Genomic DNA, 12,351 nt, shown 5'->3' on the forward strand with positions numbered 1-12,351 from the left:
CTTTAATGCCAGAGCCTTAAGTTTGGGTTGGAACTGGGTGACTGAGGAGTGCTTATCTCCCTGTCACCGAACACCACAGCGTCGCGGCACAAATTCCTCCCTGGCTACAAAAGAGATGAAAACTGAGGTTTGTGGAGGGAGATGGTGTAAGTGTGTGTCTGTCAGCATCTGTTGTGGTGGTGATGCCCTCAGTGATGCCCTCAGTGATACCCTCAGAGTCTGCTGAGCTGCCACCAGGATTTCAGTCCTTTTGCCGTGTAAGGAAGGCAGTGAGATCTGAGTTTGTGTTGCAGTGGCTGGGCTGATGGAAGAACTGCTTGTGCCTGTGGGAGGATAAAGGGGCTGTGACTCTTATCTGGGATAAATAAATACCATTTCTCCTCCTCCACAGATCTTGTGTGGAACCTTTGTGCATATGTTCCGCTTCTGCACAGGAGCAAGCCATATGTGCAGGGTAGCTCTTCCTCAGGTACAAAAAATAAGAAACTGGTAAATGGCAAGAGCCCCACATGTCTGGGGAGTCTCAGAACTGAAGCTCTGAAGGCTGGATGACCATAAATTCTTAAGGAACGGGGAGAAACTGGGACAGAAGAGCAGCGAGCAGTGCGAAAGGGAGAGGAGAGGCCTGAGCACAGCGTGTGATCTCGGTGTGACCGAGCTCAGCCATGTGAGGCCAGCAAGATATTGACTGAGACCTCATTAAAATGGTCTGCGCCTCATAAGGGAGAGTTCTTTTTCCTTGCAATTATTTTTTGTGTGTCGAGGATATTTAATTAGGCATGCAGACCTGATGTTTCTGAAGGGAATTTAAAGTGCACTTACAGCTATTTTTAATATATTATTATATTGTTTGACTTGGGGATTACAAACACTGCAAGGCTATAAGAACAAAGAAACTGTAAGTCCAAGGCTGCAGCAATGGTTCGGGAATGACTTGATCCATAGCTATGGCAGTTATCTGTGTGAGATTTTTGGGAGGCAATAAATATCTAAGTAGAAGTTCTACAGCATCCCAAACAGAGTAGCATCTGCAGGGTGTAATTGTTTCTTCTTTGACCTACTCCCCTGCAGCTATTTTGTGACATACTAATAGTCGGTGAAACTTTGGAGAACCATGGTTTTGATATCATTTTCCATAGCATCTTAATTTTTCATTTCAGCTGATTTTTATTCTTCTTTTCAATAACCACAGTTATAAAAAGAGACCATCTCAGAGATTTCTTGTGTGTGATCTAGTGGTCTTCATAGCAAGAAGTATTTTAGCCAGCAGTGATTAATGGGCAGCTGCTGGAATGATGAGGTGCAAAGTGGCAGCTTCATTACACTTGCACACGTTCCGCATCTTTCTATCATGGGGATAAAGTTGCACGCTGCGGCTCTGTGAATGTCCAGAGCACTAGCGCAGATGTGAGACCATCAGTGTGTAACTTTGTTGGACTTCTCCCCTCAATAAATGTGCAAAGGTAAGCTCAGAAATCATACCTGAATGTTTTTCTGTGCACTCTTTAGGTTGAGGGCTTTTTTTCCATTTGTAGAGCTGGAATTTAGCACGCACAACCACTGAATGCAAATGCTATTCCTGATATGAACTGGACTTATAGTTCTCTTATCTTACTTTAAAGACTTCAAATTTAGGTTAGCAGAAATGGTAGAATACAAACACACCAGCAAAGTGTGAATTCCCAGGGCAGCTCTGAGGATCTCTCCCTCTGGACTCTGCCCCTTCTGTTATATTACATGGTATAAGGGTTTTCAGTGAATAGCAATGTTTTGATTTAGAAATGAGTACATAAGAAAAAGGTTAGGTGAATATATATATACACATATATATATTTATATATATATATATATACACACACACACGCGTATACGTATACGTGTGTGTATATATATATACGTGTGTGTATATATATATACACACACGTATACGTATACGCGTGTGTGTGTATATATATTTATATAAAAGCATACACGTATACTTGTTTCTAAACTAAATTTTGGAAATCACTTAGCCCTCAGACATCACTTTTAATACTTGAACTCTCACCTGAACATTCATTTCTAGAATTGTAAAATGATCAAGAATCTTGTGCCACAACTGTTAAGTCATTCAAGAGTCCTCCTGCTCTCCTACTGTATTTATTATGAGGTAGAAAGCCTATGAAATTCATTGCTGACTTTGGCACTGTAGTTGTAATGCATCTCCCATCTCTGTAGTTCACTGTGTTTCCGCCTGGCTCTCGATTCCTCGCACACCTCACTAGATGGCTGTCTAAGAACACACATAGTCTTTCGCTAGCTGAACGGCACCTCTCGCTGCTGTGCGGTTCTCTGGTCCCACACTGGAGAGCAGCCTCTCCCCAGCCACGGCACCGGCCGGTGCCGCTCAAGGAACCCGGCCCCATACCCACTGGACACAGATCCCTTTGACTAAACCACCTTGTTCTTCAAGGCATAATTGTTTATATCAACTAAGCCCAAGCCTCACTTGAACGACTTCTTGCAACACCAGATTTTTGAATTCTCTGCAGTGTTCACATGAGTTAGGTAAAAACAGGGAATAGGTGGACTGTTCATAACTGAAGTCAGTTTGTCCTTCCAGTAAGCTGGAGAGGAGTGAGGCAAAGCAGCTTCCAGAATCTGGAAACTGTGGTTTGTATGTGAAGGGATAGATTATGAAAAAAAAAAAAGTGCTCTTTGCTTCACAATCCTTTTTGTTAAACTCCTTATTACCAGATGTGGCTTGAGTTTGGCTCGTATGCAGTGTATGGTTATGAATCCTTTAGCTTAAGGGAAATTATTTCTGATTGAAATGAAAATTGGATCCCAAGGCTCAGGCTGAACTGAACTTCGGGCATGTGTCTCAGTTTTCCAACGCTCTTCGTTGGAAACCCTGACTGAAGAAGGAAAGTATGCATGGATCTATCTCCAGTCCGTGTGTCATCCTATTGTCTGCAGTGCTGCAGAATACAAAGCGGGGAATAAGACCACACAGGAACGCATCTTTCTAAAGCAGCTCTCAATCTTTCTTACAGGGTTTGTGTTACTCTGTGCTACCCCAGAAAGATGAGGTGGGGAATAGGCAGCATATGGTCTCCTTTAATGCGATAGCAGCAAAGCCAAATTGACACGACTGGGAATGATCTGAATTTCTTATGCACGGAGAAACAAAGGGGAAGGTGGGAGAATAGTAGGGACTATAAATGTTATCTGTACTTAATCAGTTTTTTCCCATCACTCTGTTTTCAACAGGATACTTACATTCCATAAAACCATTTTTCTTTTAGTTTAGCCTTGTTGAAAAACCTGGATTTAGCTGACACTAACAATTTTCAGTTGGAAGCACTGAAACAAGATACTTAGTCTGAGGGCTGGGTCAATTCCATATCTTCCAGAAAATCTCAGACTGTGAAATACTTTGTTTCCTGTCATCAGGACAGAAAATGCTGATTTACAGCTCTCCAGTGCCTTCTGGGACTTGTAATTCGCTTGTTCTCTGCCCAGCTCTGGTATTTTTTGGCACCTTGCAACCACACGATACCTTTTCCACATGAAGATAGATACATAGTTTTAAGCCTTCGTTTGCCATAAATCTTAATTTGCATATTGCAAGTTTAGCTGAAATAATAACAAATTGCCGAAGTGTTTCTGCCTGGCCGTAAGGCGAGCGTGAAAGCTCGCATTCTTGGCTCGGAGTCTGCGGGATTAATATGAAACGCTAAAACATTATGATCAAACCGCGCAGCCTACACCTGAGGGGAATTTTTCTCATGGAATTCATAAAAATGTCCTTATTTTCTCCTGATTAGATGTGACTGTTAAGGTTTAAATAGAAAGCAGCAACTCGTACTTGGACGGCAGTGGGAGCTTTACTGTTCCAAAGCCGTACCTTTTAATCAGCGCTGTTCCCTGTCGGAGCAGATTACCCCAAGACACTTCACAACCCACTCTGCTCCCACCCCCCGGTGGCTTCGGGGGGAGCTGTGGGACGGGAGGAGAGAAGCGGTGAAAAGAGGGACACAATTGTCCGAGAGAGACGGAGCTACGTGCCAAAACGTCTGAAGGTTTCAGGGCTCTATGATTCTCACATTATTGGGACTTTATTTTTTAATCGACTGCTGTTTTTCACAAGGCAAATCCACTGTTTGCCTTCCTCTCCTCTATAGTTAGTATGCCACAGTAACACAATTTGGAAACTGAGGTGTAAACTCTCCTTTCAGGAGTTCTTTGGGAGCTGAAGGATGCTGGCTGGGGTCCATCCAGTAGACATGAGGTTCAGAAGGTTAATGAGAAGTTCAGGGAAGAGCATTTACAAAACCAGCACCAAGAATAACCCAGTTCTTGAAGGACTCTGTTCCTGGGCGAAGTTTGATTGTGCAACTGAGGAAGCTGGGGAACTAATTTACTCTGGCTGTTTACTGAATAAGGAGACATAGAATATATGAAATAGTTTTGGGGTTTTTTTTCTACCTTAATTAAGTTCCTTATATATAAAAAAGAGCTAGGTTAACAGCCTGGAAGAATTATACAGTATGTATTGTATAAATGTGGGTAAGAAGAGTTTGAGTGGCCAATCCCAAAATTGGTGTTGTTAGAGGAATCTTTACTCTGAACTAAAAGAAGACCTTTAATCTCCCTTTGTCACGATCTCTCAGCAGATTGATGCTGTTATCAGTACCAGACAACACAAGGGCCCCGTTGCATTTGCCTTCCTGCAGGCACGAGGGGTGAGTTGTGCCTGCCCTAAATAAAATTAACCATTTAACCAAACTAATCAACCATCACCCATTATATAACCAGTTCTTTGAACCTGTGGCGCTGATGAAGTGTTGTCGGCTGTGCTCAGGACCAGCCGCAGCGTGGCACAGGGACTCGGAGCCTTCAGCTCTGCCTGACGAACAGCAGCGTGGCTGCTGAAACTCAGCAGGGTTCTCCAAATGTACAGTCTAGGGTAGAATCACTGTGCTAAGGAATAAATGAAATGGCTGATGAGCGTCCCAGATGTTAAATGTGTCTTAGTGAGTTACGTGTTTTATATCAGCTACCTGAGAGCTGCTCTCGTATGGTCTTGAATCAGTGGGGCTGATGTAACATAGGTGCAGTCCCACTTAGCGGACTGTTTCTGACACGCGAGCAAGCTGCATGCTTATCTCAACAGCAAGCTTATCACAAGGTCATGATTTTCATCACAAGTTCATTGCAATTGAGAAATAAAATTCAAGAAGTCAGCATTAGATGTTAAGTGGCCACAAGGCACAGCAGGAATTCACATTCAGAAGCCGTATATCACAGCAGCGCCTCACGGTCTCAATAGCTGCATGCTTTTCAAATTAGGCGTTTCAGTTTGTTTATATACAATTTTGGTTTTGCAACTAGTATTTTGGAAGTGGACACCAAAACCTTCAAAATTAAATGGTGGTAAATAATAGAGTTTGTATAGACAATATTTAATTGGAGAGAACTGTTATTGTCTGTGTTGGTTGACTTTTCCTGCCCACCGGCAAAGACAGGACTGGGTAAGCTGTGGTAGTTCTGGGCGACTTGGTATTTGCTGTGTATCATATAGAGTGTGGGGTGATGAGCTCGCTGCTGACACGGGAAATCTCTGGCTAGAAATGAAATATTCTGATCCAGTTAAAATATCTATCAATGGTGAGTTCTGTAATTCCCTTAATGGACTTGGCAGTAGAGTATCTTTATGGAGGGTGAAATAATGATTTGTATATTGAATCTTATTCAGCTCATGTGGATAAATAGTGACATATCATTAATACAGTGAATAACCTATGAACACCTTCTGCAGGGTTTATCTGTTTGTATCATTTGGGAGAAAAATCAGTGAGGTGATCTGTTTGGATAGTAAAAGTATACATAGAAAGCTTATTCTGTCATTTTCAATCAAAAGTTTTACCTCATCTTTCAAAAGCCTCCAACAAGAAAAGCCACAATATATTCTGTGCGGTAGCTTATAAATACAATTTTTTTGGTGATGCATTTTGAGGCAATGGAGACCTCAATTACTTTTTACTTACTCAATAGTTACACTGAATATAAAACATGGAAACGTGAGTTCTGGTGCTCTGGGCAGCACGCTGCACCAGAACGGCTTTTCCTGCGTGATGAACGATATCTATTGCTTATTATTACTGCGTGTCCTGCAGCGCGGCTGCCGCTCCTCACCCTGCTAGAGCCACCGGTCAGAAAGGGCCGAAAGGTTAGAAACAGGGTTAAGCATTTTGTACAGTAACCACTCTTGAATTCTGCATTATCCTGAATCTCTTCAACTATAATCCACGTAGAGCTAGCAGAGGGCCATTATTTCTGTGGGAGCACAGGAGTGTTGGTAGGGAATTCCTGCGTTGGGGAGAATGCCTTCAGTTTATTCTATTAGACAGACTTAATTCAGATATTATGGTGATATGACAGGGTGAAAATCCCAAAGAGGGAATTATTGTGTACTCTTTCTCTGAAATGTTTGCTTCCGATAGGTAAGAAATCCATGAGTAACATTTCCATTATAAATCATTTCATATTCCTTTTGAATAAGCTTTTATGTCAGCTCTCCTATGTTATTACAAAAGGATTAATGAACATTATTATAATACATTAATGCTTGGCTGCTTAAGTCACTGAAGGGATACTAAATGTCTGTCTTAAGTTGCAGTAGAGTGTTAAGGCTGGAAGGTGTGGTGACAATAGCTTGATTTTGTGCTTAGAAAGTAAGCCCCGAAGTCAGGGCTTAGCTGAAGGTTCCTGCCTCCATTGGCAGAATCCAGAAATTGAAATGTATTCTGCTCATGCTGGAATACTTCTTCCTATTGAACACAAAGTACATAAAATATTTAGTAGTTTGAAGTATAGGTCCCATGAGAGATGCTTTTCTTCAGGGAGCATGAGGACAACTGGTTTTGATGTTACCACATTGCATTGTGAATTGAGATATACAAGTGTTGTCTCTAGTTCAGCCCAGCTGGGACATTCAGGCTATTTCTGCGCTGGTATCTGTCCTGGAAAACGAGCGCGGTGCTGCCCCCAGCCCTGCCCGCTGTGTGCTGGCTGCTGGAAGGCTGTTCTCGGGCTGAGAATCGCTGTGTCCCTGCTGTGGTCCATCACCGCCTGTTCCCACGCGAGCAGGTGTTTGTCAGATGCAAGGCGAACTTTGGGATGTGACATACATTGAAGGGTGGGTTCCAACCCAGCCTGGACCCGGATATGTTCTGAAGAGCAGGGGGTGAAGAGTATTTCATAGTGGTGCACAGTGTGAAGGAAGGAGACAGGAAGGTCAGCTTGATTTGGCTGATGTTCATACAATATTGTACTTTGAATGATCATTACCACCTTGGTTAGGACTCAGCATTGAGCACATAGCGAAATCCTGCTGCCTTTCCCCTCTGCTGTCCTCCCAGAGCCTGTTTGCTTTGCAAACAGAGTCAAGATAAAGCTCTTGAGTATGGCTCTTTCAGCTCTTATCTGCATGGAGCTGCACTTGAACTGCTCTGCAGTGTCCACACAGTGAGCCACCAGCAGCACGTGTTCTGCTCATCACAATGAGCTCACTGTTAACACGGCCTTTTCCCATTGTTTCTTGCTGTACCGTTGGGACCGTAAGCCTTTGGTGACATGTGTACACAGTGTTGTACACAATGGGATCCTAGTGACTCAGTAGGGTTGGACTTCTGTTACAATAGAAATAATAATGTTTATTTATTTTATTGATGCTTTTGAATAGGATTTGTTGAAAAATGAAGGGAATACGGGATGTGGATCATGTTACCGTAAAACCACATGCAGGGAATTGTTCATCTGTCTCCAACATTTCATGTCTTCTGGGCATCCGGGATAGTTGAGTTTGATTTACACAATCAAGCCATTCATTAAATATCTGTTTGAGTTGAGGCAGATGCATCCTTTACCTGAGTGATGAAATCTGACTACAGGAAGTGGAGTATTCCTTTGTGAAAAGAGCCCATTCTGCTTTATAAAGTGAGCCTTGCAGCAATGTACTTCTAGAAAACTGCCAAGCTTTGTATACCAAATAGTGTTGTGAGGGCTCAGCAGTAAAACAGTTGTGGACTTGGGACTGATCCAACCCCACCATAGCACATCTTTATGCAATATTTCCTCTTTCAACATCCATCTCCAACACTGTAATTCACTGACAACCGTCAGTTCATCTTAATTCCAAAATTCTAGCCCAGAACACAAAGTAGTTTAGAGTCTGAATTCTTGTGTGGGCATATTAATTATTTAAATCACTAGTCCAAGTCTTGTTCAAAGAGAGCTTGCTGGGAATCTTTCACGAGCAGACTGATCTATTGCTTATTATTGCCTAGTGGGTGATGCTGTAAGTCAGAAGCATGCTCAGTATTTCCTATCAACACTACCCAATCTTGCCTTCTGTCGTCAGAGAACCGACTGTTGGTGAATGAAGGGAAAAATGGCCAATATATGTTAGAGAACGTCTGTATAAAATGATCCAGTGAATTTACGTTGTCCCTACTAGGGACAACAAGTATCCCAGGCAGATGGGAGAAGCTGTGAAACCTCATGCGATGTTGAATGAGGCTTCTTATCTTGCAAACCACCTTGCAGAGAAACACGTGCAGGGAAGAATCACGCTGGTTCTGCGATGTGCAAGTTTCTGCTTTCTTTGGTGAGAGGAGCTATAGGTCAGTTCTGTCTTGCAACTGTATTTCTGTGTATTTTAGCGTTTGTGTTGTTATGAAAATAAGCCCATGAAGTCAGGTCCATTTTGCCTCTTTGTGTCTGAAATGGGCACAATCCAGTTGCTTCAATGGTAGGGTGGTCATTCAGATGAGAATCATCTTCTGCTCTTGAAAGGCAGCTACAATATATCCACGCTGTTGAATAGCTACTATAGGACAATCAACACAAAAGCAAATAAATGCGTGTACTACTTATATTACTTGATATTTACTTATAATCTCCATATTTTATTCTTGAATTTTACAATTCCAAATATAATGAAACAGTTAGAGTACTTTATTACAAAGCTGATAAAATAATTAAATATTACACTTATATTTTTTGCTTTTTTTACACCATAATTCATACTTTGTGACACTACCATTTTCTGTCCTCAGGTGTCACTTAAGCAAGTGAGCAAAGAAATAGAAAGGAAAAACTATGCATTAATAAATTAATTATTTTACATCAAATAATAAAAAAGGACACAATTACAAAAACAAACCAAGAAAAACCTCATAGTTTTCCTAGGAAAAAAGGTTATAATTACACAATAGCCAATTTTGAGACAGAGCGGTGCAGGTTGAGATATGTTTCCAATCATCATTTCTTAAAGTAACATAGAATAAATGTTTTTAATTTAAATTGTTCAAAAGGAACTGCTAATTTTAAGTGCCCACTGTCTGGTATTAGTGCTGAGCTGGCTAATCTTACCCTGAAAAGATACTTTAAAAAACCAGTAAAACTGAACTACATTCATCAAACAAAGTTGTGGGATTGGGTGGAATTAGATAAATATGCCCCTCATAGGAAATTACAGCAGGACGCGGCTCCGTCTCCAAATGGGTTTGGCAAATGGGTCGGGTGTTCTTTCAATGCAGAAACTTCTAAGTTGTACCATTTGATATATAGTGTCACCAAACATCTCAATACTGAATGAGTACAAATATCGTTATGCTTACAGTTCTTTTGTTTGCTGGTGCATTCTGAGTTAAATAAAACTATTAGGAGGATGTATAAAAATAGAATTGATTTTTATTCAGTTAGAATAAATCATCCACTTTTTTTTTTCATATAACCTGTGTGAATAAATAACTACTTAGAAAAGTTTAGCGTGAATTAATGGACTGCAATATTCTTGCTATTTCCTTTGGGTAATGGATGAATCAAATTTGCAGAGAGATTTAATATTGAAAGGAAGACATTCTTCAGTATCTCGGCATTCCAACAACCTAGCTTCTGAGAAAACTACTTTAAAATATCAACTTTAAATTACAAAATTACATATCTAATGTGTTTAGAAAGTTGAAAACATAACCATTGAGCTCAATAACTCTGAGTTCCTTGAGTTAGTTGTAGTATGAAATTCTATTTTACTTGTAACACAGCAATATTAAAAGTCCAAATATTCTAATGGTGAATGTTTCTAGGAATACGTTTCAAGTTGCTCGTTAACCACCTCTGAGTTTCCACACAAAGCAGAGAACGAATTCTTCAAAACTTGCTTTTCCAGCAGCAAGTCTAAGAGAAGCACCATGTATCTCTGTAGTGCACCATTGACTCCTCGCGGCCCCAGGCGTGAGGTTGTGTTCTCCAACAACAGCCGCGGGCGAGCGTCCTTCCGGGAGACTGTGAACACCTTTCTTATCCTGGGACCATAGTACCATAGGAAATAAGAAAGGAAATGCTTTCGGTAGCGGGATCTGTCGTGCTGCCATGCTGTAACCTTCCTCCTTGAGCTCCCCATCTCTTCTGCATTCTGGTAAATTAGCCAGAAAAGGCTTCCTTACCTTAATTTCTTCCTCAAAACATACAACAGTGCAAAACGACACGTCTAAAGAACGAAGAACTGCCCCTCGAGTCTCAGTGTTCAAGTGATCTGGAGTACCCTGTACTTTAGCGAGGTCAGCAAATGAAGAAAAAAAAAGAAACATTCCTTTTTCAACATATCCAACAATTACTGCACCTCAAACATTCCCTCAGAAAACATGTCTCTTCCATCAGTGGTTTATGTGGCACCATGTCTTGCCTCAAAGCAAAGTTAATTCCAACGTAAATTGAAGAAGAGAATGCTGTCACTGAAGGGTTCAGATAACACACTGCTATCAGTTCTTCTTTGTGCATGATTTACAGCATTGCTTGCCATAAAATTTGTGGTTACAGACACCATGCTGGGGTACCAGATGACACCACGTGAAGAAATCCACACAAGAAGGATCGTCTGAAGGAAAGAAAGCCAAGCAACACGGTAAGACAGTGTTTATCGAGACGCCAGGTCAGGCAATAGTTCTGCACACCCGTATGCATTTGGTAGTACTAAAAACACGATGGGTGACTCAATTCAAAGAGGAGCTAAGAACCACCTTTCAGCTCACAAATACTAGTTGCATTTTTTAATTTGTTAAGGGATGTTTAATTTGTTAATTTGATAGAGACAGAGCTAATATAACAGGAGGGTCAGAGGCTAAAGGAATTAAAGGTAGAGCACACCTTGAAGTTCAGGAAAACAGGAAGAATTTCCAGTGTAGTAAGTCATCTGTGTTGTCACCTCTGATGACAAATGTTGTTCTAAAGCCAGGTGACCCTGCTCCGTGCTCGCTGCTGGTTGTTTCTTGCCATCAGCACCACAAGGAGCTCCCCTGCACCTCAGAGCAGCACCAGCACCGGGTATGTGCGCACACAGCACGCTCAGCGCCCTGCACACGGTGCTGAGCCACGTGCTCGTGTCCCAGCACCTTCCACAAGGACTGATTTCCCTGTTTGACTATGCGGGGAGGCCCAGAAATCTCTCTTCTTAGACTTTAGTTTGGTGGCATGAATCAGGCTTTTAGGAATTTGACTATAGCATGTTGGTGAAATCTTAATTAACTGCAATGGGAGAAGAGACAGGCTGACGATGTTTAGTTCTGAAAAGCCTAGCTTTTAATTGTAAATATAAATAAACTGTATTTTTCAATTAAGATTTTATTTCACTTAAATTTATGTACAGACCATTTCTCCATACAGCCCAGTTGCTTTAAAAACATTTCATAGCTGCTGTGCTCTATAGTTTTGTAGTGGATGCTTTCTGTTTCTTTAAAAGAGCAAAGTGATCATTCATGTGGATGATTTATAAACAAACTCACCATGTCTGCAAAAGCAGTAAAGACATTTAAATGAGGTTCAGCAAAATTTATAGCTAAGCTGCACTCTCCTGTGAGCATGGGAAAAGGTTCCAGTTCAGTCTCAGAACTACTGTTTACATGGTCAATAAAAGGAATTTAGAGGAAGACAGTGAGAAACAATCTGGGCACCGTTGCCTGTGCTCCCAGATCAGCTGAGCCACACAGGATAAACGCTCCCTCCCTGACAGCTTCTTGTGGGCCGGGAGGCACTCGCTCCTTCTATAGGAACTTCTTTTGATTAGTCACTACTTGCTTGGTTTTGTTTAATTCCCTTTTCCACCCAAAGGTGGGTTTGTATACCTTTGTCAACCTCAAATTTATTTGAATGAACAAGAAAATAATTTAATAATAATAATATATTTTAAAGATGGCATTTTATTCCTCTGTTTTTAAAAACAAAAGCCTGTCTGTAGATGCTAAAGGTATGTAAAGAAAATACCCCCGCAGCCCTTCCCCGCAGAGCATTGCAGCACTGCTTGTG

The 12,351-nt window shown here is 41.3% G+C and overlaps 1 protein-coding gene and 1 long non-coding RNA gene across 3 annotated transcripts in view; one reads left to right on the forward strand and one right to left on the reverse strand.

Moving 5' to 3' along the window:
• The window catches only part of LOC308044943, a 47,904-nt gene that overhangs the window by 23,983 nt on the left and 11,570 nt on the right, over positions 1-12,351 (forward strand). Inside the window, exon 5 of the long non-coding RNA XR_013922695.1 lies at positions 10,870-10,954. This is a non-coding gene — a long non-coding RNA (uncharacterized lncRNA). The remainder of the gene's footprint in view (positions 1-10,869; positions 10,955-12,351) is intronic.
• Positions 10,812-12,351, reverse strand: part of ADAMTS18 (ADAM metallopeptidase with thrombospondin type 1 motif 18) — a gene marked incomplete at both ends in the record, with an annotated part of 72,166 nt that continues 70,626 nt past the window's right edge. For both annotated transcript variants that reach the window (XM_080351927.1, XM_080351926.1), the window contains one exon: positions 10,812-10,927. In XM_080351927.1, the coding sequence (XP_080208053.1) occupies positions 10,812-10,927 (116 nt within the window). The remainder of the gene's footprint in view (positions 10,928-12,351) is intronic.

Source organism: Nesoenas mayeri (genome assembly GCF_963082525.1).
Source record: "Nesoenas mayeri genome assembly, chromosome: 12".
NCBI classification, from domain to species: domain Eukaryota; kingdom Metazoa; phylum Chordata; class Aves; order Columbiformes; family Columbidae; genus Nesoenas; species Nesoenas mayeri.